Source organism: Podarcis pityusensis, assembly GCF_964106645.2.
Source record: "Podarcis pityusensis genome assembly, chromosome: 8".
NCBI classification, from domain to species: Eukaryota; Metazoa; Chordata; class Lepidosauria; order Squamata; family Lacertidae; genus Podarcis; species Podarcis pityusensis.
Window position 1 is genome coordinate 36,729,709 of NC_138033.1, and position 26,530 is coordinate 36,756,238.

Sequence of the window (26,530 nt, forward strand, 5' to 3'; positions counted from 1 at the left end):
CATCAGACCAAATGACAGTGATTAAAATCAGCTTTGCGCTCCCCCTCGCGCGCGCTCCCTCCCTTTCGCGCCCCCACCCCCACCTTTTCCTTCTTTTGCACTAAAGTCTCTCTGGAAGGGACGTGGCCCTGAGGACTCCGGCGGCGCCAAACCGTTATCCTCCCCCCCCCACCCCACCCCCAGCCAAGAAAGACGAAGAGGCAGGACCGTTAGCAAAAAAAATAGGCGAGATTTCGACACAGGACCCAAAGCTTGGTGCTCGCGAGGAGAAAGGGGGGGGGAGCGATTTTGCAGGGGGAAGTCGGTGCGACGGGGAGGAGGCAAATTTGCAACAGGATTTTTTTTTCTTTTTAAAAATTAAAGCAAGACACAGAAAGAGTTAATTTAGAAAAATAAATAACAACAATTCCGGCGGTGGGGAGGGCAGATTTTGCAGAAGGTTGGGGCCAAGATCGGCTTTTCCTGCGAAACTAACCCAGGCGAGAGGAGAGCGAAAAGGGCTGAGCTAATTGCAGCCTAACGTGGCGGCGGAGCCGGAGGCGTTTTTTCAGAGCCCAGAGCGAGAAGCCGCTGCTGCCGCCGTCTCCCTTTCGCGGTTTCCTTTCTCTCTCTCTCTCTCTCTCCCCCTTCTTTTTTCCCTCCCTTTCCCCCCTCCTCTCCCCGCGTTATTTAGAGAGGAGATTATTGCCTTTCTTCTCCCGAGCAGCCTCGGCTCCTCTGTTTTAAGGCTCTTCTCTCCCCGATCCCCCCCTCCTCCTCCGCCACCCCGCTTTCCTCCCCTCCCCGCGCAGACGAGGCAAAACAAACAGAAAAGAAGAAAAGAGAGAGAGAGGAGAAGAAGAAGAAGCCTGGGCAAATAGATCTACAATAATATTGCATCGCGGCGGCGGCAGCAGGGTCGGAGGCAGCTCAGCCAGAGGAACCTACAAAGGCGCCCCGAGCTCCCTCCGCCTTGCCAAGCGAGCGGCGCGGAGAACCGGGGGCTTGGCCCAGCTCGTCGGCGTTTCTTCTTCGCCGCCTGCGCTCAAGGTAAGGCGGGCGACCCGGGCTGGCGGGGGAAGGCGGGCGGGCGAGCGGGCTCCTCCTGCTTGCTTGCCTCCCTCTCTCTGCTTCCTCCTTTGGTTTGCACCGTGCGCGCCTTCCAAAGCAGGGGATCCCCCCTCCCCAAGTGGTTCTTGCAACTCAACTCGGATCTTGGGTCTTGCGTGTGCAGTTGCCTTTTTTAAAGCTACAGTGACACTTCCAGCCAAACCCTTCCTTTGCACCGTGTGTATGTGTGTGTGTGTGCACGCGTGTGCACGCATGGCTCCGTGCGCGCGCTTGTTCCGCGCGGCCGCGCGTATGTGTGTAGCTTTGCCTTTTATTATTTTTTTTCTCCCGTTAAAAAAAAAAAAAAGACAAAAAAGGCAGGAGGCAGCAGCGATGATGGCCAGCTTGGCTGGAGCCCCCTCGCCCGAGGCTGCTCGCCTCTCGCTGCTGCCCTCCTAGCATCAAGCTGGAGAAGCGGGGAGAGGGGTGGAAAGGGGGAGGGGAAAGTGGAAAGGATCCGGGCCAAGGGAGCTGCGGCTGGCGTGGAGGGAAGCGCGCGGCGCTCACTGGGGCCCCCGCGGCGTTTGAATGGTACATGCACGAGCGAGCGCGCCTTGACAGCCGCCGCGGCTTTGGAAGGGGGGGATCGGTGGTTGGGGTGACGATGAGGGGCGCCAGAAAGGGCTGCCGGCTGCTTTGGGGGTGAGTGCCGTGCGGGGCGGGGGGCAACATTGGCGCTCCTAGTGCTTTCCGTTTTCTCCTCGGCTGGGGGAAAAGGGGGGGCGTCCCTTCTTTAGGAAGCCCCCTTCCCCGAGGGCTGGTTCTGCACAAAAGGCCAAAGAAATGGTGAGGATGATGAAGGAAAAGCGCTTGGAGGGAACGGGTGAGAGGGGGAGCCAAAGCCCCAGGCAGGCAGGCAGGCGGGCTGTGAATGAAAGTCTGGCGCCAGCGATTAGGAGAGGGCGGCGAGCCGAGCCGGCTTGGCCCAGGACTGCCGGCGATCGTCGGTTTGCGCTGTCGGTACACGCCGCGCGCGGGGCTCCCCAAGCCCTGCTCTAGGGCTGGAGCTCCCCTTTCTAGAGGGGGGGGACACCACTCTCCCTCTTCCATCTGCCTGCTTTGCTGCTTCTGTGAAAGAAGAAAAGCCGCCATGTTGCTCTTTTAATTTAATTTTATTCTTTGATTTTTGTTTGTTTGTTTGCTTCCCGCTACTGCTGGGAGCTTTTCTTTGGCAAAGCCAAAAGTTTGGAGCGAGCCTCCCTGAATGCTGTTTAGAGGATGACCAGCACTCAAAAAGGAGACCGGCGCGGGGTGTTTGGATGTGTTGGGCCACTTGCACGCTGGCTAGTAGATGGGGATGCCTGCTTGAGTTTGTGCGGAGATTTAGTCTTAAAAGACCCCCCAGGCTGCTCTCTGATACAGAACTTAACCTGGGGCCCATTCAACATAATGGGATGGCCCTCCACGTGAGCCTGCAGAAGACTGCACTTTCAATACAGAGGGAAGTTTCAGCTGGGACCCGTGCAACTTCTTCCTGCGGAGGAAAGTGCAGGCTTGTGTGTTGTATTTGTGTGTGTGCACACATAGGATGGAGGGACAGAAAGCACCTTTCGGACCAAGTTCTGTGCTTAAGTGAGCTGGGAAATTTTTAAGGGAAGCCACTTCCTAGCAATAGCTCTGGCTGAACTCTCCATCTACTCCCATAAAAAAACCGAGGCAGATATTGACAGGAGGCCATGAACTTGCACCCTTCCACACTCCTAATGACCAGATTACACCTCAGCTGTCAACTCCCTGGTTGTGCAGTTGTTCCACCCCCTGCATCCCTGGGTTTTTAAAGGCTACCAACTGTGGAGAGCTGAGCATCTTTTGCACAGACAAAGGTGTCCAGGCCTTCTATGTCTTAACCCACGGGCACATTTTCTACGGAAAGGTTAAAAGACTTTTGCAAAAGGGAGGGGAGCACTAATATTCTCCAAAGGCTCTTGAGGACAAGGACTTTGGGGGGCAGAAAAGGTGCTTATATCCAGATGCTGCCCTAGCCCTGCCTTTGACCAAGAGAGCCCAACAAAGGGATGGTCCAGAGAGCAGGTTTTAGATTTGATCTGATATAGGCAGGGGGTGCAGCCCAGGAAGGTCTCCTGCACAAGCTCCCTTGAAAGTGGGGTGGAGGTGGGAAGGGAAGCTGTGCCAGGCCCCCCTTCATTCCAGGGGGACTCCTGCAGACATTCCTGCTGGACTCTAGTCCTTAGCCACAGAGTAGTGTGGATGCACTTGAAGCTTTTGATAAGCGGCTGGCTGGCTGAAAGGAAGATGTCCCTTTTGCATCCCAGAGAAGAGCGGGGGGGGGGGAGTATATTGCACTGTTTCAAGGCATCTCTTAAAAACCCGCAGTTTTCATTTCATCTCTTAAATGGGCATGAAGGAATTAAACTGCATGAGTGAATAACAGCATTAGTTTCAATTAATTTTTTTTATCCTGGCAACAATAAACTTTAGAAACAAAAGCGTTTTTACATCCTTAATTAGTCTGGCTTCCCATCTGTAGGCTTTTAAGTGTCTGTGTGCCTTGATTTAAACTTTGTCCTTCTTTTGGAGCTCCTTTCTTTGCCTGCTTTCCCCCTTTTTTGTTTTGTTTTTAATCCCTGCATACCATTTGCTGTAGTTTCCTATTGTTTGCAACCTCTCACCTTCCCTCCCTTGGCCTTTGCCTGCTTTGCCTTTTAGTTTCTGCAGTTGCTTTCAGGTATACAGATATATATATATATTTCTCCCCTTCCCCTCCAAAAAAACACAATCCCACCCCATCATCAGCAGTATTGGTTACTATGGCCCCCCAGGGTGTGTATGTACAAAAAAGGGAAAGTTTTATCCATCCCAAACTTATTTTGCACTTTAGAAGTCTTTTTTTTTTTTTTAGGAGGATTTCAAATTGTAGCATCTAGAGTGTATATTAAATGAATAATATTCCTGTAGGCTTGTGTGTGTGAGAGAGAGAATGAAGACAGAGGCAACACCCTGGAAATTTCTGCAGTCTTTCAGCATTCTCTGCCCCAGGGTGATAGCCCTGGGCATGGAGTTGAATGGAGCTCTTACAACTGCCTTCTGTTTACCTTTTATGGTTAAAATAACAGCTTAGCAAAGAAGCAACTTCATGGGGAAGCGATTCGGTGAAATCATTGCAAGCTGTAGCAGCCTAGCTAGTTTAATCACCCCTAGAGAGCAGAACAACTGTGAGCTCAATGGGACACAAAATCATTTTGTGTGTAAATGAGCATAGGATGGTGGTTATTTCACTTTCCACGGGCAAATAGTTTTTACAAGCAGCACTTAGGCAGTTAGCACAGGAAGGCGGGAAGAAATAAGCTGCCTTTTGGAAGATCCTGGTGAGAGATGCTAGAAAGCTACTCTGCACACCAACATGGAGGCAGTTTGGGTATCAGGTCTGTTGGTTGTTGGCATCATCCAATGAGATTTCTTTTGAATGAGAGCATTGCAAGACTGCCCATTCATTTCGAGCAGGGCTGGCGCAGGAGAATTTCCCAGTGAATCAGTGTCTCTGCCTTCAGCAAACTCCCAGAGATCCTCTTCCTGTGTAGACAAACCACACAGGGATAATTTGAACTACTACAGTGTGCTTAGTTTACACACACACACACACACACACACACACACACACACTTCTTAATTACTCTGTAAAAACTTTCACTTGAGACTGCCTCAGAATATGTCAAAAGTTCATTTCAGAAGCAGTAAACCAAAAGACAGTTTGATTCTTTCAGTGCATTCTTTAGATACAAATACAAAAATATTTACCTTTTCACTGAATACTTTTTGCTGGTGTAGATACAGTGCTTGAGAAAAATGTCATCTTAAGTGAATGAGAGCAAAAGAGTCAGTTGCACGTTTACAGTTCAACTCATAATATCCATCTTCTGTGACAAAAACAAACAAACACCTGGGTGGTGTTTTTGTAATCTGCATACCCATCTTTCTAGTCCACTCAGAATTCAGAACTGGGTCCCCATTAGATTTAGATTAGCATCTGCTCAATTTTGTGGACTGCAGACTTGAGTAATTTTTTTTCTGCATCTAACAAGTGAGAGACAGCAACAGTGCACAGAGGTAATTCAAAAAGCCATGCAAGGGAATAGTATAAATTGCTAGATTGCACAGTTGACATCCAGGATGAGAAATTAATGTTGTAGCCCTATGCAAAATTGCTGGAAAGTGAGCCCCATTGGAAACAGATGGACTTACTTCTGAGTAAAAATGCTTGTGATGGAGCTGTGAGCCTGCAGTCCTAATCATTCTTACCAGGGTTATGCCTTATAGAGTGGAACCTGATTCCAAGGAGACATATTTTGTATGAGGGACCCTCAGACAGAGATGTTGCTGTTGTAGGTTAGCTAGAACACTTGGACTACACTCTTGTTTCTGTAAATTCAATGGGAATCCTGCTTCTGCAAATCGGAACAGCCTGCGCCTTCTGCCTTTATCTAGCGGCTGTCATTTCTTGGCAGAAGTCTATTGCAAGATAAAACCATTGCAAAGTAAGAATTGAAGGGCTTTCTCTGTGCTAAGATTTCATTCTGAAGGAGGAAGAAGGCAGAACAGTGATTATTCACGAAGGAAATTGCTGCCTTTAGTTATAGGGACTTCCTAGGCAGCTCCTGTAACACTATTATTAGGGGATAATAGGCTAGCTGGGGTCAGAACAAAGACAGGCAGCGCTGACATCAAGCTTCTAGCTGGAGACCCCCAAAAATTTAAACCCAGGAATCTAGTACGTATAAGAGCTTATTGTGTTTTTTTGGTGTTGGGAGAATTTGTAGGCATCTGGGGAGATGGGGCACCTACAAGCAGGAAGAAATGGCAGAAGGCAATGGGGCTGACACTCTGAAATTATTTGTTGAAAGCAAGTAGTTCCGTTGATGATGTGAAATATTTGCTTAAGATGGCTCAGGGCAAGAACCAAGAGACATTTGCTCTTTTAAAGAATTCAGCCCCTCTCCTTGAAGGTGGTGCTATTGTCAAAATGCTAATGATAATTTCCTGCCAACTGGCTGAAGTTTCTGGGACAGCACTAATCTTTGGGGTAGCGCTCAGGTTAGATGTCCGTTCTGCACTCCTGAGTGTCAAGACAGAAAAGGATGTGGATCCGTAATGGGGTGATGTATTTCTGGTGGCAGAGTGGCAAAACAGTCAATTAAGCGTGGAGTTTATATTCTTTGTACCGATGTCCCAAAATTACTTTTCAGTCAGTTTCTATGCAATTCGGAAAAGCAAATGTTTTCTGCCTGTTGGGGTGATTTTGTCCAAGCTAGTCGTATTGTTGCGATGATGTTAAAAAGGGAGACTTTGGATTCTGAGAAGTACGGTCAAAGGAGTCTGTAAGAAATGGAAATTCACTGTGAAATATTGCATAGGGTGTGCCTGTCGGATGTTAGCAGAATATAGATGCTCTGTGTTGTGACTGCAAATAAAAATACCAAGTCAATTAAATTATTCTCTGAAATGTTTCATAGCTGTAATATTTGGCATATTTTGCTGTAATGAGTGGGCGGGTGTGTGTGTTTAGAAATGAAGTTTATAGGCTGTGCTACTTGGAATGCCTTGCAAGATTTTGTGTTGGTTGCCTGTATGTGCGACAGTATTGTTTTATCCAGATTATTATTTATTAATTTATATAGCACTTATGTGTCGGAATAGCTTCTAAGCATTAAAGCAAACTGAAGTACCTACTGTCTGTCAAAGTTTAAAATCTGATTGTTATTCTCTCGAAGGCTGAGGGCAATCAAATTTCTTGACATTTTCATAGAAATCTGAATTTTAGTGAATAAATTTATGGAAAGAAAGTTTTGAGTTTAAACTCCTTTTTTAAAAAAGAAAGAAAGAAAGAACTGACTATAAACAGGATTGTTGTCTGTATGCATATTTGGAAATGGTATACAGAGGGTAACAGTGGTCACTTTTTAAATGACAATTTTTGTTCTAGCCTCTTCTTCAGCTAGAAGGCTTTTCCTCTAGATAAAAAATAGGTATTAGTAGTTGTGTTGTGTAGGTAGTTTTTTGTTTTTTTTAAATGTTCTATGTTTGATGCGAATTTTACTACATGTCTAAATGAAATGCCTTAGGTACTGAGGAAGTCACTAATTTAGAGGTGTCTCGTTACTGAGACAAACTTGCAAAAACCCCTGAATCCCAATTCACAAATTGGTTATTCGTTTGTCAGGGGATATTTCACATCTAACACATAAGCCCGCGACCTTTAATTAGAATTTTGCAGTTTGTTTTATGCCCCTTGAGGCTGACACCTTGAAAAAGATCCCCCCCCCCCGCTTGATTTCTTATTGCTAATAAGCATCTTTTCTCTTTGCCCGCTGGTCCTTTGAAGAGTATGATGCAAATACACTTAATTACGAAGGTGGCAATAATTTGTTAGCTGAATATGTGATCAGGCAGATGCAAAAATGATCTTATTAGATCTGTGATCTCATTGGAATCAAGGTAAAGCACAGCTGTGCTTAAGAGGATTTTTCTTCTTCTCTTTTTTCTGTTGGGGCTTCTAGGAGGAAGGCAGAGCGATGTCCCGGCTGTCTTTAACACGGTCTCCGGTTTCTCCATTGGCTGCCCAAGGAATCCCTCTCCCAGCTCAGCTCACCAAATCCAATGCCCCCGTGCACATTGATGTAGGAGGACACATGTACACCAGTAGCCTGGCCACCTTGACAAAGTACCCAGATTCCAGGTAAGGTCAACACTTTTCCTGGCAGCGTCCAACGCATGGAACTTAACGCTCTTTGATAGCAGGAATTCAGCCATAAGACGAGTAGAATCGGAAACTGTGAAGTGCTTGTGCTATTTCCAGATTGAACCCTCCGATACATTCCCCGCCTTCTGTCTTGCAACGTTGTGTTTGAAGCACCTGTTGCAATTGCTGTCCGCCTTTGCCAGTACCCCTGCTTTGTAGCTAAATAAATGTGCCCATTGAAAGGTAATTTTAACCCAGGTGTGTGCACACTCTTGGCATCCCCAAAGAGAGTTCGCAAAGAGTTTTCCGGTTGTGCCTTTTCAGTGAATTTGTCACCGGTGGGAATTTGCTCGCTTGTTCTCCAGTCACTTTTGTTTTGAAATTGTTTCGATGGAGCTTAATTTGCAAGTCTGTTTCATCTGCAGTAATCCTGAGCTCAGAAACAGAAAAAAGGAAGTGCAGCTGAAAGAAATTGTATTCATATGCGAATTAATGTGCTCAAGGTTGGCTTGAGAGACAGTAATTTGTTGACGATTCTCCACTGCATTGTCATTTCTTGGTTCTTCCAGTTTATTTGGGAATAAGTCCCATTTAGGTGCAATCTTTGCATCTAAGCACTTTCTTACAGACACACAAGTCCGAAAGAAATTAATAAGCAAACGTGCAGCATTGTAGTGTTTGCTGGTGCCTTTCAGGGCAAACATCTTCTTCGAAGCTGTGCATAAGTTTGTTGCTGCACATATCTGAGTTGTGTACCATTCTAGCGGTTAGATGCTAAAGACCCACTTATCTTGTAAAGCTTGTTGTCAGGATACTGAGTTTCTGGGGAAGAGGCTGTCCTGGGAAGGTGTTTAGATTAAGTTTTAGGGGTCCCCCCAAAAAACCTGAATGATGGATGGGATTTAATTTTTATGTGCATCAGAATATGTCGGCTTCACTGGTCCGATTGTGTGATGTAATGGCAATTAAGAGAGGCTTGGTTCATGCTCTATAATGATTCAGAGACTCACAGTTGAAAAGAGAGGAAGCTACATATGCAAAACTTTCAAATCTCTCATTATAAAAGAAGCTCCTTCAGGTCTCAAAATTGGTACCAGGTCTGCAGACTGAGGGATAAATCTGTTAGAAAGATTCCTACACAAGCCCAGTGCATGTTTTCTGCGCTGTTGAGAAAACCCTTAATTGCTTTTTGTAGGTTCATTGTGCAAGAACTTTCCAGTGAATGTCTTCCTGGGTCTGTCGATCTGACTCCATGTTTGCCCTCGACTGTCAGAGGTTCTGCTTCACACATTATAAGTGTGCACCTAAACATGCAGCGTATGGGTGAGACAGGCACATGATTGCTAACGTAGATCACATAGGTTCACTGCTCAGAGGGCCAGGGTTGTCTGCAGCTTCCCTATCACTGTCAAGAGTACACTTGGTAGCAAACATGGGTTTGTTTTGGTGCGTAATGTGTTGGAACCCCTCAGTGCAGGTCTTGTTGGGCTACAACTCCCATCATCTGTGGCTATTGGCCATGCTGGCTGGGGCTGATGGGAACTGGAGTCCCAACAACATTTGAAGGGGCACGGTACCCCGTCTCTGCCTAAGCAGTTAAAGTCTGGCTGCGAGATAATACATGTATAATACATGACCTTTACTTCTACAATATGGAAATATGATTTCTCCTCAGAAGGATAAAGTGTTCAATTTTTTTGTGCAATTTCTTTTTGAATTTGAGTTTTTTGCATTGATTCTGGCAAACCTCTAAACCCAAAATAGAGATAGCCTGCACTATGGCTGCGATTTCGTCCCGGGGTAGATGGAGTGGAATACTTTAATGACCTTTAGGAAAGAATCATGGCCTGAAATATTTATCATTTAAACTACGAAGATGATTAATTACTCTCCCCTGCCGTCTGATTTCTAAGGGGATGTTTATTTGAAGGTGCTGATTTGAAGTTTATTGCGACAGCATCAGCCCAGTGCATAAATATGCTTAATATAACGACGCAAGTGAGAGATTTGGGTTGTGAGGCTTTCAAACTGGGTTCTTCAAAAACTTTTCTGTGTGGGGGTAGCAGACCCACAGGTCATATCTGCCCCCTACAAATGTGCCTCCCACATTTGCCTTTTTTGCAAAGAAAAGAATTTTATTTTTGTTGTTAATCTGTGTTCAGCTTGCTCTTCTTCCTCACCCTTTGCTAGCTGTTGTTGGGCTTTCTTGGGTGTCCAAAACACCTCATGTCTCTAAATCAGTTGCCTCTTTTTACCTTTAAAGGGGGCCTTTTTCTCCCTCTGGGGTGCTGCTATTGTAGGAAAGTCTTAGGAAGAAGGGCTCCTTTCTGTTTCCCAAGATGGTGGAGCCTCAGAAGAGGGAGGAAAGGTAAAGCAAGGACTTCCTTCCACCGCTGAACTCCATTCTTCTTCTTTGCTAATTAGCAAAAGAGTGCTGGGGTCTGAATATTGTGTGTTCATCTGAATGTGTGTATGCACATCTGTGTGTGCATACGAAGGAGGCATACAGCCCTCAGGGTTGGCCAGCCCTCGTTGTGGTCCTTGGGTCAGTAAAGGTTAGCCACTCCTGATATAAGTGGCCACATTCACATAATACACATAAAGTGCTGTGATATCACTTTAAACCGTCACGGCTTCCCCCAGAGAATTCTGGGAGCTACAGTTTGTCAAGGGTGCTGAGAGTTGTTAGGAGACTCCTATAACCCTCACAGAGCTACCGTTCCCAGAATGGCTTAACAATCAGGCCCTCTTCCCAGGGAACTCTGGGGATTTTAGCTTTGAGAGAAGGAATAGGTGGCCTCCCAACAACTCTCAGCCACCTTAACAAACTACATCTCCCAGGATCCTTTGGGAGGAAGCCATTGCTGTTTAAAGTGATAGGACGCTGTTTGAAATGTATAGTACATTTCAGTGGGACCTCATAGGGCAGCCTTTGTCGACCTGACACCCTCCAGATGCCTTGGACCACAACTCCCATCATTCCCAGCCACGAGGAGACCAGGAAGATAGAACGGAGCAGAATGATAGCTTGGCCCATGTCGACTATGGCTGGTCTCCTGCCAAGTTAAGGGTAGTAGGGATGTGGGGTGTATTGCAGGACATGCTTTTAATTCATGGTGCTAGTAAAGGCCAACTGTGCCCTGCCTGAACTCTACATGTGCTCTGGAACACTTCTGTAGCTCCATGGAAGCACATGCCTCACCGAAAAAAGGATATTGCAGAGTTGAAAAAGTTTCAAAGGGCAACCCACAAATGATGAAGGTGAATGAATGAAAAAATTAAAATAAAGGTGATGGAGTGACTCCCTTATAAAGATAGGTTGCAGTGTTTGGGACTTTTTAGTTTAGAGAAAAGGCGACCTGGTAGAGGTTTATGAAATTGTGTATGGCGCTGAGAAAGTGGATAGAGAAAGTTCTTCTCCCTCATAACACACGGACTTGTGGACATCCAACGAAGGTGAATGTTGGAAGATAAAGGACAGGGAAAAGAAAGTACTACCTCACACTGTGCAAACTATGGAACTGGCTCCCTCGGGAGGCAGTGATGGCCACCATCTTGGATGGCTTTAAACAGGGTTAGACAAATGCATGGAAGACAGAGCCACCAACGGCTACTAGCCATGATGGTTATGCTCTACCTCTGCAGTTGGAGACATCAATGCCTCTGAATACCAGCAGCTGGAAACAGCAGGAGGAGAGAGGGATCTTGTTCTCGGGTCCTTTTTGTGGGTTTCCCTCAGGCATCTGGTTGGCCACTATAGGAACAGGATTCTGGACTAGAGTAGATGGGCCAGGCCTAATCAGCAGGAATGTTCTTGTGTTCTTATGCTTGGTTGTACAGAAGGTCCAAGGTTCAGCCTCCGTCATCTCCCTGTAGAGCTGGAGAAGGCGTTTTCTTGGAGGGCGGTTGCTTGTCAGTGCGGTCAGTCCTGAGCCTAATGGGCCCATGGTCTGATTTAGTGTAAGGCAGCCTCCGGGATTCCCATAATCCCCGGCAAAATGCAGTCCCATGTCCATTAGCTGCAAAGCCAATGTTGGAAGAATTGCTTGAAGGCAGAAGGTTTGGAAGCCGCTGATATTAAGTACGCAGAAGTTCAGAGAAAGTGCTGCAGCCCCAAACATCTGTTTCATGATTAAAGGAAAAAGCAGGAGTGGGGAGAAAGAAGAAAGAAAGGAGGGAAAATAACAAATGGAAATATTTAAAGTATTATCCACACTGGAATTGTTGAAGAGAAACGAGTATGAAACATCGAAAAATGAGACGTGAGGAAAATTAATTCCTAAGTTTAATTTAGGTTTGGTGAATCATAGAATTGTAGAGTTGGCAGGGAATCCCAAGGATCATCTAGTCCAACCCCTTGCAATGAAAGAATCTCAACTAATAAGTTTACAGTACAAACCTCTGGGAGAGGACCAGTCAAAGAGGATGATCTGTTTGTCTGAATATCACAGTCAAACAAACTGCAACAGGGAGCGGGACCTAGGGCATGCTGAATTTTTCAACTTTCAAATTCCAAAAACGAGGGGTTCTAAAAAGTTGTAATATGACTTGGGAATTCAAAAGATATTTTTATTACATTAATTTTAATTTAGTTTTGCTTGATAAGTAAAATGTGTGTAAAATTGCATAGAAATCATTAAAAATGATAGCCAAGAACTTGCAATGTTATGTTATGTTATGTTATGTTATGTTATGTTATGTTATGTTATGTTATGTTATGTTATGTTATGTTATCATTTAGCATTACCTGACATTTTCAAAAGGTATCATGAAAATGCTTTGGTTTTCCAAGAGCAGTTAATATGCTTTTCAATCAAACATAGATTTACCAAGCTAAATGTTGTCCAATCACAAAAATAATATCAGATTTGAATAGCCAGACTCCTCACTGAAGAAATTTGCAAAAATTAAATTTCATCCCCTAAAATGACACGCCCTAGCAGGACACTGTATCTTAATATTCATGGTTAGCAGCAGGAAGGGCATTTGCAGGGCCAAATTGGTGGTGGCAGTTCAGGGGGAGCTTAACCCTTCCACTGATTCTTCCCTAGAGGCCCCCCTTTTTTTTCTTGGTTCCAAAGTGGGAACTGGGCCCAGTTTTTGAGTAGAGGGAGGGAGGTTTAGGAGGGAATCACAGGGCACAGATACTCCCTTCCTGTATTCGCATGATGGCTAAGTAGCAGACTTACTGACAATGTAATTTGATGTTTGCACTAAGTGTAGCAACCTAAGAGTTCATAGAAGTTCAGAGGTGGTTTGTGTACTTCCTTTGTTCTCTTGATACATTAGCAAAATATGTTGCACGTTACCCACTCTGTACTTTGCTTTTGTTATTTGGAGCTAAATGATGAAGGATGAATCTTTCTCACACGATACCTACGATACCTACGACATCGCCTTACCCCATATGTTCCCAATTAACCTCTTCAAGCAGTTGTACTGGAACTGATATAGGTGCCACAAAATACCCATTCTGCATTTGTAAAGACGTTGGAACTCCCTGCCTATTAACATCAAGCAAGTGCTTTAATGTACTCTTGTCATGACCTGCTAAAAGCTTTTTCATTTAGAGAAGCCTACGGAGGTGTTGAGAAAGTTGATGCAAGCACCAGTCTTTTTTAGTCTGTTGTAATCTTAGCTTCTTGAAAGTTTTAAATTACTGCTGTTAGTTTTTTCTTATTGATTATTTTATTGTTTTATCTCTTTTTTTTGTAAGTTGCTGCTTTGATGGTTAACCACCACCCCCTCCATTAAGTAGTGTGTAAATTTTTATGAAATAAATAAATAAAATAATAATCTCTTAGGATGTTTGTGAGATAACGTTATCTCAGGAAACAAACCTTCAAGGCAGGTCACACTTCTTACCCTCGTGTCGGGTTGGATGTGGGCTTGTCCCAGCGAGCTCTGCATTCAAATCCATCCATGGGCAAGCCATACTCTCTCACCCTAACCTACCTCACAGGGTTGCTGTGAGGAGAAAATGAGATCCCTCCAGCAATCCAGATCTTGCTGGACTTCCAAGCCCCACCATCCCTGACCCTTGACCATGATGGCTGGAACTTATGAGAGTTGGAATCCAACAACGTTAGGAGGGCCACAGGTTCCCCACCCCTGGTATAAAGCACCTTCTCAGTGGTGACTCCCCTCTTGTAGAATGCTTTCCATAGGGAGGCTCTCCTGGTGCCCTCTGTCTAGTTTAGGCACTAGGCAAAAACTTCCCTGTTTACCTGGGCGTTTGTTTTGGCCCTTAGATGAAGAGGCTTTTATGTGAATGTGGTCTTTTTGGTGGGACAGGATCTTCTAGCCCTGCCTTTTGTTTGTATAGAGGTGTTTGTTTGGATTTTTTAGGCTTTTAATATTTATTGCTAATATTTCTGTTGTGATTGTACATTGCTTTGAGTCGTTTTGGAGTAATGCAACGAAAATATATTCTTAATGATGATCATAACAATAACCAATGCAATAAAAATAGTAATGCATACAGAGCATTGAACCCAATTGTCGTTAAAACTCCAGAGGCAGGGGTGCTTGAAGTTAATAAGCAAGAGGTGAGAGAGAAAGAATGGAGAAGGAGCAGCGATTTTAGGATAATTCAGAAGGAGAGACCAGTGACTCTTTAGCCAAATAAGGAAGAGGAGGGGAAATGTACAGTGGACATAAAAGCCAGCAAACTGGAGAAGTGAAAACGTTCTAGGTGCAAAGTACCATCTAACCAGGGTAGCGTGGGAAATCTCATTAGTGACGTAGACCGAGAGGTAAAGAATGGGTTAGGAGCAGGTGAGAGAGGAAGAGCCAGAGATTTTGCCTATTCCAGAGGGGAGCATATGTTTGTATCCTCTTTCAGTGGCTCATAGAGGCATTGATACACTTCCCAGGTGCAAGGATAAGAAGAACCACTTAGCAGTCTCCCTTAGAATTAGGTAGCCAAAATACACCAGGAGTCTCTTGACTTCTTGCCCTGATCATCTAAAGGTGAAAGCCAACTTGGACTTCAAGGCAAAGGAATCTCCTCTGTGACAGGGAGCTGAGAGGAACCTATTCTTTACTGGGTCCCCTTGAGCCTTAACTGATTAAGTATAAAATTGATAAGCACTGAGGGGGGCAAAGGAGAATTAGGGGTGCAGGGAGGTGGAGCAAAGCCAGTATGGTGTAGTGGTTAGAGTGTGGGACTAGGGAGACCAGGGTTCAAATCCCCACTCAGCTATGAAGCTCACTGGACTGACCTTGGGCCAGTCACTGTCTCTCAGCTTAACCTACCTCGTAGGGTTGTTGTGGGGATTAAATGAGGAGGAGGAGAATCATGTACACCACCCTGCACACTTTGGAGGGGGGAAGGTGACACATAAATGCAGTACAGTGGTACCTCGGGTTACAGACGCTTCAGGTTACAGACTCCGCTAATCCAGAAATAGTACCTCTGGTTAAGAACTTTGCTTCAGGATGAGAACAGAAATCACGCGGTGGCAGCAGTGGGAGGCCCCATTAGCTAAAGTGGTGCTTCAGGTTAAGAACAGTTTCAGGTTAAGAACGGACCCCCAGAACAAATTAAGTTCTTAACCCGAGGTACCACTGTAAACAAACAAACAAACTGCTTGCGGTTTAGAAGGACTCAACATGGTTTTATGTTTGGGGTTTGGTCCTCCAGAGTTTGGAAATACGAGAGAAGGGGTTTTCCTAGAACAGGGGTGGAGAGGGAGAGGACTTGCAGGACTTCAGGCTTCTCATGGGTGGTGATCACAAAGGTGTGTGGTATGCAAATAGGGTCTTCAGGCAAGCATCTTCTCTTAGGAAGCAACAATGCTCCTGAATACCAGTTGCTGGAAACCACAGGACGGGGAGAGGTTTCTTGAGCTTGAATCCTTTCACATTCCTCACAGGTTGGCCACTGTGAGAACAGGATGCTGGAATAGATGGGGCATTTACCTCACCCAGCAGGCTCTTCTTCTGTTCTCCGCCAGAGCTCTATGACAGCCAGTTAGCAGATACACACTTTGGCTGGCTTTGTATCAGGAACCAGGGAGGGAGGGAGACCTCAGCTTCTCCTGAGGTTTTCTCATACCTCTTGGCACAACAGACGAGAGTCACTCCTGTTAATAACGCAGAAACAGATGTGGGGAACCTTTGGACCTCCAGATGTTGTTGGACTACAACTCCCATCATCCTTGGCTGTTCTTGCTGAGGTTGATGGCCATTGTAGTTCAGTAACAGCAAGAGGACCAGTGGCTCCCCACACTCATTTTAAAGAAAGGTCTTGCCTGCGTCCTCTAAACCTTGGCTTGGTTCACCTTCCCAGATAAATATGTAGTTGCTAGAGGATATTTAAAATGTCACAGAGACTAAGCTTCTTAGCAACACCTTTCATGACCTAGATGGAAGCCAACTCATTTTCATTGAGACCTACAGTGGGTTTAAATGACAAGAAAGGAGATTTTTTTACTAAAGTGTAGGAGGAACTTTCTGGCAGTCAGAGCTGTTCAACAGTGGAACGGACTCCTTCAGAAGGCAGTGGACTCTCCTTCATCGGAGGTTTTTAAGCAGAGGTTGGGTGGCCATCTGTCAGGGAATCTTCAGGTGTGATTCCTACATTGCAGGGGGTTGGACCAGGTGACCCAGGAGGCCCCTTCTCACTCTACGATTCAATGATTCTGTCACCAGCTTTTGCAGACTGAAAGAAAGGTAACAATGCTTAAGGTTCCTATGTGGTTGGTGAAGGCGTCTGTTTGAAGAAATAAGGTGGGAGGGATTCTCCTAACTTTTTAAGTTCTTACGCACATGCACTTAATTGGGCAATAAGGAAAAAGCCCTCTGGGAAGTAAAACTGGAATATATGCAGGTCTTGATCCAGGTCCAGGGCACTTAACTTTCCTCCCGCATCCCCACCTACATTGCTCGCCATCTCCATTATAACCTAAATTTCAGTTAGAGTGCCTTGACAGTTAAAAATATCCAGCCTGAACTACTTGTAATTAAGCCCTGCTGAGTTGAGTGGGATTTTTATTTTCCCCACTGGGGACAGATGCATTGCCTGTAGCTGCAGTCCTTATATATACTCATCCAGGAATAACTCTTACTGAGCTCCTTGGGTCTTACTTACAAGTAAACTTGCATAGGACAGGAAATTATCTTTCCAGTAAAGTCCCAAGTAAATCTTGGGTTTTTGGATTTATCAAAACCCTTAAAAGAGATGGCTTTCTCCTGGTCTTGAAAGGTGTTTTACGTCCAATAATTTTATTTAGTATTTAATATTTTTTAAGCATGTGTAACTGAAATAATTGCCCGTCTTTCCCTTCATCACCTCTATCTCCACCTCTCTCTCCTTTCTCTATGGTTTCCCTTGTGTCAAATTTTAGATTGTAGGCCCCTTGGAGTCGGGACCTGACTTGTGTACTCTGTCAGGCACTGTGCACAACAAAGGCAATGTATAATAAATTATAATGTAGGGCTGTATGCAGCTATGTTCTACTCAGGGTAGACCTGCTGGAATTACAGAACTGATGTTATTCATGTCCGTTGCTTTCAATGGATCTACCCTGAGTAGGCCTGGCTGTAGATACAACCCAGTCATTCCCTAATCCCTCTAAAGGGCAAACTCATGAAATTCTATTTTTAAAGAATTCATCAGCCTGAAAGCGAACGGTGAGCTAAGGTAGTAATAATAATAAATAACAGGAGTTTTAAAGAACAATAACTGTTAACAACATTAAATCTTACATGTATTACCTTTCGTACAAAGACAGCATTTTTACATCACAGTAAACAATGGTTAGTAGTTTACCATCAGAGCGACAGACTATGACTCCTGGCTTAGCATTACATCTGAACCAGGGGTTGTGCTTTGTTTTTCTTCGGCCAAACCACAACATTAAGCCAAGGTTTATACTTGGCTTGCCAGTCATGATTTATCTGAGCAAATTGTTTGTTGCTCTTGGAAAGGATCTCTGTGTTTGGTGTATCCCATTGACCACAGTTTACTGTGATGGGCACTAATGGTTTACTGTGATGGGCACCTATCCTGTAATGGTTGCCCAGCCCCAGTGTGACCCCATGCATGTTTACTTAAAAGTAACTCCCACTCTGCACAGTGCAGCTTATTTCCAGGAGTGTGCATGCAGGATTGCAGCAAGAAATCGGACTTCCCTCTCGTATCTGCTTCGTTCTGTTTTCTGTGTCTTCTGCCTCTCATAATGATTTATAAAGCACAGGCAATTGGCCCCTTATACTTTATTGATCCATTCATAATGCCTTCAGAGATGTTAGTTAGTCCATAATCTCAATGTTATTATTGTTGCAAATCTCAATGTTATTGTCAGATGTTTGCTGGAAATATAATATTTAGAGTGCTGAGGGCCTTTCTCCATTTTACCTGATTTCTGTTAATCAGATCTTCCAGTTGTTACCTGTTATTAGATCATACAGCATAAAGGCACTACCACTTGGAATATCAGGATGAAATTCCCCTAACCAACCTCACATATTTAGTCCATCATACCCTGAAAATTAACCCAATCTTCTGGGATTTGGAGGTGAAGGGGAGGAGGAGTCAAATTTCTGAAAATATATGGAAATAGAACCACAATTCAGTAAAACAGAGCAATTAATAAATAGGCAGTAAAGAGCAAAAACAGCAGTCTCCAGTTATGAACTGCTCTGAGATCTTCACATGAAGGGAGGTATATAAATTAATTAAATAAAATCATGTTCCCAAGCAGGCTTTTGCTAATTTCCTCAAACTTGAGAGTGAGCTACTCTAGAGGAAGAGGGTGTACTGCCTGGTAACCCATAGTTGATGGCTCTGGAATATTCAAAACACATTTTGGATGTGAATGAACAGGTCCATCCCTCAGTCTGTTCCCCATAACGTACCATCTTTGTCAGGCTGTTTTGCCAAAACACGCCAGGTTGGCTTATCATACTTCGCCAGGAATGAATTAATTGTGTCACAATCAAAGCACAGTTTGGCTGGTTTGACCAGATTTTTAAAGAAGCTAGTTCCATTGCATTAATAGCAAGTGAAGCTACTTTTCATGTCAAGAATGCCAAGCTTACCATCATAAGGGACCAGTGCTCATCCAGATGTTGTTAGACTCCATCTAGCCACTGCTCAGCATGAAGGACAACTGGGGGCCCACAAATTTAAACCTCTGGTCCAAGCCATCGCTTCTCCCGATTCAGCCGCATGTGTGTGTCAGAACACCAGAAACTAAGAATCTGGTGGAAGATTCAGGGCAGATGAAAGAAAGTACTACTTCATTCAATGAAGAGTTAAAACTACGGAACTGCCTTCCACAGGAGGCAATGCTGGCCACCAATATAGTGGAGGAGGAGGCTATCAACAGCTACTAGCCACGATAGCTGTGCTCTGTCTCCACAGCCGGAGGCAGTAAATGCTTCTGAAAACCTGTTGCTGGAAACTACAGGAAGGGGAAGTACTATTGTGCTCACATCCTGCTTTTGGGCTTCCCTCAGTGATCTGGTTGGCCACTGTGAGAACAGGATGCTGGACTAGATGGGCCACTGGCCTAATCTGGCAGGCTCCTCCCTACGTTCTTACCCATCAGTCAACATTCTGGCCTACTTCACACATCATGTTAAACCATGGTTTAAAACAAGCTATGATTTAATGTGAAGGGGGAGCGTACTGATATGCGCTGCTCAGAAGCTCCCACAGCACGTCTCCCCCGTTGCTGCTGTGCGGTGGATGAAACAAGCCACAATCTGGCATGTTGTGTCATCCAGGCTTGTGGTTTGTGTCACTCCAAATAAACCACAGAGTTCGTTCTCAGCTTGCCGTTCATTGTTTCATCCAAGCAAAGCACAAGCCCGGGTTTGGACAGAAGAATAAGGTTTGTTTTGTCTGTAGTATGGCGGCAGCAGCAGGGGAGCAGCACTGTGGGAACTTTTGAGCAGCCTGCACCAGCGCACTGCTCATTCACGATCAACTAATAGTTTGTTTTCAGCTATGGTTTAATGTGAAATTCCCAAGATGATCTTAGTTGAGCCATAGCTAAATCTACCCTCATGTCCAAGGTGGAGATGATAATATGGATCTGCCTTACAAGATTGTTTTAAAGTGTTACCTAGATAAAGGGCATGAACCACCTTGAGCTCTCAAAAGTGCCATGGAAAGATTGTAATTTGCTACATTGGTTATTCCTTTAAGCTACAACTCTATTACTTTTTCCTCTGTTACATTTTTGTGTGTGTCTTTGTGTTCTTTTATAATAATAATAATTATTATTATTACGTGCTACATAAATAATAATAATTGTAACATAAAACACCAGAGCTGAAATTTCAACATTTCTGCTTTCCTCATGTAAAGTGGTGGCTCTCAAAGTTTATACCTTTGGGAAACATTTTCTCCATTTACCTGTCAGCCATGTAAATGGGTCTGCTATAGGACCATGGATGAGGTGCAGAGGTTTCTAGGGTTAGGATGGGTCCTACCACTAGGCAGATTGAGGTTACTGCCTCTGGGTATGAAGGGGACGGAAGCGGTAGCCCCCCTGCCCAGGCATTCTTCCTGAGCTGGTCCCACCTGTGGCTGTTTCCCTTTGAAGGGGGTCAGAGCTGTATGTGCTGTTATGTGCAGACTGCCCTTGTTCTGCCCCTATGTTATCCTGATGTCCTCAGATGTAGTGCAAAAAGCTGTCCTATCACCAGCAGTTGAAGTAAGAGTTAACTCCCAGTCCACTTGGCTTCTGCAGATGGAATGGGGACGAGGCATCATGCAGCCATGTAGTGGAAGATTCAACAGTGCAGAGTCCCTTTGTGATAGTCACAGCCACACACCCTCATAACCACACCCGCTTCTAAGATTATACAATCTTCTCATTGTTGTTGTCTTATCTGTCTTGGGAGACAATAGAGACGCTGGCTTCTCCATGTCTACAGAATGGAAGATGGCAGGCTCCCCAAGGATGTGCTCTATGGGGAGCTGGCTTCAGGCACCAGACCCATTGGCAGACCAATTCTGTGTTGCAAAGATGTCTGCAGACAAGACGAGACAACCTTCTAAGATTATACAATAGTAATAATTTGGGGTGCATTGCAGTGGTCAATGTAGATCTCCATGTGTGGCCACTCAGCTAGATCTACCATTTTCTGTGCATGTACATAAGCAAATGTTTTGGAGTCCTCCCATATCTAACTTCGGAGCGACTTAAGTTGTGTTTTCCTTGAAGTCCCTTTGTAGTTTACAGAATTTGCACACCATTTTCTTGAATCTGAAGCCCTGGTGTTTTTAGTGTTCCTAAATGCTCCGTGTTGGAGCATACATAGCTTTCCTCCTCGGTGTACTTCTCCAGAGTGACCCTAGTAGACCATCCTCAGCAGCTGACGCATCTGCTTTCACCTTGAGTGCCTCCAATCAGCACAAAGGGTGAGAAGAGTTATTCGTGGCTAAAAAGCACCCCTTTCATGCTGATTGAGTGGCACTAGGATGCTGGAGACAGGGAGCCTGCTGCAGAAACACACACACATCAAATGCCAACAGTGTCCTTCAGCTCTCTATATTGGACAAACAGGCCAAACCTTACGCCAAAGAATAAATGGACATAAATCTGACATCAAGAATCACAAAACAGAGAAACCAGTAGGAGAACACTTTAATCTCCCAGGACATTCTATACAAGATCTCAAAGTAGCTGTTTTACTACAAAGGAATTTCAGAAATAGACTGGAAAGAGAAGCTGCTGAATTGCAACTCATTACCAAACTTAAAACCATGGAGAAACCTGGTTTGAACAAAGACATTGGATTCTTATCCCATTATACATGACTAAGCCATTTCTCACCTTCTCACCCCTTGCCTTTTCCTGTAAGACCCATTACAGTCGTTAAGAGTCGTCAGCAGGCTCATCCCAGCTATCTGCCAATCTCCCATTCCCACCACCCTTCTGAGTAATACCCTTCCCCACCTTCTCACTATATAGAAGGATCTGGCAACTTCTGTTTCAGTGTATCTGAAGAAGTGTGCTTGCACACGAAAGCTCATACCAAGAACTAACTTAGTTGGTCTTAAAGGTGCTACTGGAAGGATTTTTTTTATTTTGACTATGGCAGACCAACACGGCTACCTATCTGTAACTGACACCTGGGCAACTGTACCTCTGGAGCCATGTTGTCTTTCTCTAAATCCAGCTACCTCTATTCTAGAACACACATTTGGTTTGCACAAGGTATCGTGCTCCCCAGTATGAACTGAAGGTGCGTCAACATTCCACAAGCTTTCTGCAACTGCAGAATCCAGGAGACCCTCATAAGTTTCTGAGGAACCCCAGGGTCCCCCTGCCACCCCGTACTATGGTTTGAAGACCTTTGTTTTAAAAAGCAGTATCACATCTGGGGGGAAGGGGGTTTCACCATGCTTTCCACAAGGATCTAGTTAAAATGAATGAGCTCCATTCCGCTTGAGGCATCATCCAGGCCACCAGGAGCCCACACCTAAGCAAACCCCATGGAAATGAGTAGAGATTACCTGGGGAAGGGCTGTAGCTTAGTGGTAGAGCACCTGCTTTGCATCCAGAATGTCTGAGGTCCAGCCTCTGGCAGCATCTCTAGGTATGGCTGGGAAGGCTTCTTTTTCTGAACCACTGGAGAGCTGCTGCCCACCTGCGTAGACAACGCTGAGCTGGGAGGGCCAAGCATCAGACTCCTTTTAAGGCAACTTCCTATGTTCACAAGAGGGTCCCATTCATTCCTCCCTTGCTAAACTTGTGCACATTCATTATCCAGGTACCATTCATTTCAGTGGTGCGCACAAAGAGGTTCCAAGAGCTAGTTCTGGCCTCTCTCTGAGCTCAACTCTCCCAAGAGTGTCATTCCAGAGTTGCCAGGCTAATGCTGTGTTTTACAAGGCAACACATCAGAGCGTTGGTGTCTCGGAGCCGTCTCCTCTGGGTTTCTCATTCATGTTTTCACCCTTCCTAACACAAAAGAGGCCATATTACACATTGACACCTGGGTGGAGATTTACATGACAGACTGTGATTGCTCTGAGAGAGAAAAAACCTGCGAAGGCTCTAGCAGCATCAAAGGCGACATTTTTAAATAAGAAATAAAAAACCCAAACCCCACAAACAACTCAGCACATATTACGAACACACTCTCACACATATGATAATTTATCTAGGTGGATAAATTCACTGGTGGCAGTTGCTAAATAATTGCAGACATGCTCTGTGTTTGTGTTGCTGTTTTATTATCACATATTCCTAATGTTTTTTAAACCAATCTGTAGCCTGCGAATGGGACGGGAGGGACTTGGAAACCTCTGCAGCCACGGCAGCCAGCTTTCTGAATCTTGATTGCAGCACGGTGTAACAAGTTTAAGTTGAAAGGCTTTATTTGTCATTTTTAAATCGTGATGCATCTCTCACACATGCACACACAACTCCCGTTTCTTAGAATGTGCTTTTCTTGAGGAAGCCATGTTCTGTTTCAATAGAGAAGGGGCTGTGGAGGACTCGATCCAATTCAAGTTGAGGGAGAAAGCCTTTAGGGAGTTCTCATGTAAAGGTCAGCGATGTAAAGAGTTTCCTAGAGGACAATAGGAACAAAACATGGAAGGGGTGGGCAGGCAGTTAGGCAAAAGGGTAGAAGGGGAAATACAGAAAACCTCAAATTTTGTTATTAAAAAACAACAACACACGTTCTATTTCAGTTACTTAGTAGCATCACCTGGAAATACTTAGGTAACGTATATACCTGTGCAATTAGTATCTGAGAACTCCAGAAATATGAAGACAAATTAAATGACAAAAAACCCACCCTGTTAAGTGCAGAGTTAAAAGCATGAGATTAGGACAATTTGAGTGCTGCAAAGGAAGGCTGTGCTGAATGGAGCAATTCCTTCCCCCGGGGCCAAAGATGGCCGTCCTTGCTCCGTGCTGCAACACAAGGAAATCAGTGGAATGAGGGCCTCTGGAGAAGTGAGAAGAGACCAGCTTAGCCATCATAACAAACATATGATTTCACACACACTCACACACCATTTGTTTAAACCCAGTTGGCGGGGGGGGGGGGGAGAGACACAGGCATATCACAGTGCATTGGATTTTGAGCTTCTGCTATTCAAAGGTCAGAGAAAGGTAACGTGGTTCGGTTTCAGATTTATATTATTTTGGCAATAAGGTCGCACTGTCAGACTCGTGCGTTTCGTTGTGGAACTGGTTTTCTAGACTGCAGATTTGAGGCCTGGGATTGTGGCTTCTAAGACAGCCTTGCAAATCAGACTTCCCCAACCTGGTGCCCTCCACACAGCCAGAGGGCACCAGTTTGTGACAGCTGTTGTAGATAAGGCCACAAAAATGGCTAGCTTCCATTGCAGACAATTTACTCAGAAGGAAATTCCATTGTATTCAGCAGGACTTGAGCACTGGGGATGGGGGCGCTTTCCTCTCCCTTTTTCTGGCAGATGGGCAAGGGCTTGCAGGAAGAGAGGGGCTGATGCTGCTTAGTCAACTGGTCCTTCGTTCCTGATGTGTCATCATCCTGGCCCAGGAGGCTGGTGCCTGTGGCTGGAAGTTTCCAGAGGTCTGCACTACTGCCACATCCATGCCTGGTTGCTGCCCTTCTGGGCCTCCTGAGCTTTGTAGGCAGCAGGAGGTAGCCACTGTCAATGGGATCAACTTCTCTTTGCCTCTGCAGCTCCTCCTGGATTTCAAAGGGCAGCTTTTGCTGTGCCAACACCACTACCCCCAGGCTGAGGTCTTTGAGTGGTGCATGTGCATCTGCGTCTGCCTGCCTTGTTGTCTCCCATGTCCATCTAGACATCCCAGTCAATGCTCACCACCATCATCAAATTCCTCACCTGCCCTTCATGCCAAGCCAGGGCAGCTTTCAACAATTAAAGCACAACGTTAAGAACAGTGGGTCCCAAAATGGGCAGTGGGATTACCCAGGGCTGCTGGGTAGTGAACCAGTATGATCCCCAATCTGTCCTGATTACCCAGTGCCACTCCACATCCCCACTGTGTTCCAGCATCACACCTGAACAGAAAATGCCCTCCTGTGCAGGAGCCACAATTGGCACTCACCAGCCCTGCTTGTTTAGTTTCCCACCATCCCTTATAGATCATGAAAGGGGCTTTAGCTTGTGTTCAAGTGAATGTGTGGCAAAGTCAGTGGGGTGATGTATACCAAGTTACCGAAATAAATATATATGTATAAGTTGTTGGGGGATTGTCATGTATGGCCCCATGCTTGATGATTTGCGTCTTCAGGTAACCACCAGAAAGCATCTACTCTGTGCAGGGTGGATAAAAATCAATGATTTAAAAAATTAAAAAATAAAAATCAGATTTTTAAAATTATTTAAATCTGATAAATCAGATTTTTAAAATTTAAACCGGATTTTTAAAATAAAATGCTTTTGGAGGAAAAATCTTTCTAAAGATAGTTTTCTATTTAAGTTACATTATAGTCCAAAGGCTATTCATCAGGAAATAAGGATTTGTTTAATTTTTTTCATGTGTGCTAAAACTCAGTTGGTAAGTTTTTGGTTTTTTAAAACTTGTTTAACCACGTCAGTTAACAGACATGGATACATATGCTATAATGTTATTGTTTTAGTTTAAAAAATTGTTTAAATTGTTATTAAGGAAATGATTGTTTTTCTCCTTCCAATAAAGAACAGCAGAAAAGTTGTCCAAATATAAACAATAATTTCATAATTACCTGTCTTTGTATTTCTGATAGTATAACCAAATCATTAATTTTTGATATACCGGAAGTGAGTGTTCTGGTTTTCGAACGTTCTTTTGGAAGCCGAACGTCCGAGGGGCTTCCGCAGCTTCTGATTGGCTGCAGGAGCTTCAAACGTTTTGGAAGTTGAACGGACTTCCGGAACGGATTCCGTTCAACTTCCAGGGTATGACTGTATTCAGGCTTTGACATGGCAGAATGTTGTTTGATGTAGCCAACCTACCTATACAGGCTCTGTCCTTGTCTCAGTGATAAAAGCCAAATCCCTAACAGTCCTTCACACTCTAAGGTGACCAAGCTATGGAGCCTTGGTCTTGTTATGCAGATGAGGGGGTGGGGCTATGCAGATAGGGCGAGTCTCACTTCTCAAAAGGTTCCCCCCAAAGCCCTTTTCACCCCTCTTGCCACTGCTGCCTGTTCTCCTCTCCAAGGGTGTGAGCAATGTTGACAATCAGAGGAAGGATAATCCTGCTCCCACCCTTGGTTTCCATTGACATCTCCTCCTGTGCAGTGCTGGGGATTGGGTGCATAGTGAAGGGGACATTGAATGGGCAGTGGTGGAAGTGGCAAGGAACGCAGGGTGGTGCTTGCCCAAGAGCCCTGCTTCCCTCCCCACCTCCAAAACAATCTGGAACTGATGCTTCTGGTGGAAGCAGATCAGGGTTTTTTGTATAGCAGGCAAAGCCAGCTGAAAGTGTTTTGTCGGTGTGTTCGCTTACAACATTCAGTTTCTGCTCAAAAGAAAAGGGCTTCTCCCTTATTGATTTTTTTGTTTTAATCCTTGCATCTGGCAGTCTCCTGGAGGAGGTATAAAGAGAGAGAAAGATAAGGTGCACTTTGCTGGAAATCATGTCCCGAGGTCACTGTAAAAATGCAAGAGACGCAGCGTTACTTCTTGATAGTTGGGCTTTGAATGTGTTTTGCAGCAAGACTGTCTCCTCCACAAGTTGGGTTTTTGATAATGCACAGAGCCCTTCTGAGTGCAAAGTGTGGGTGGGGACTGTGAAACAGAAAGCGGTGCAGACTCTTGCCGCGTTTGTG

The 26,530-nt window shown here is 44.9% G+C and overlaps 1 protein-coding gene across 5 annotated transcripts in view; it reads left to right on the forward strand.

Moving 5' to 3' along the window:
• The first annotated feature begins 896 nt into the window (after positions 1 to 896).
• Positions 897 to 26,530, forward strand: part of KCTD15 (potassium channel tetramerization domain containing 15) — a 63,566-nt gene continuing 37,932 nt past the window's right edge. Inside the window, exons 1-2 of one of the 5 annotated variants that reach the window (XM_081017079.1) lie at positions 897 to 1,029; positions 7,602 to 7,780. In XM_081017079.1, coding sequence (XP_080873205.1) covers positions 7,617 to 7,780 — 164 coding nt within the window. In that variant the 5' untranslated portion in view covers positions 897 to 1,029; positions 7,602 to 7,616. The other 4 variants (XM_081017078.1, XM_081017080.1, XM_081017077.1 and 1 more) reach the window with 4 other exon arrangements.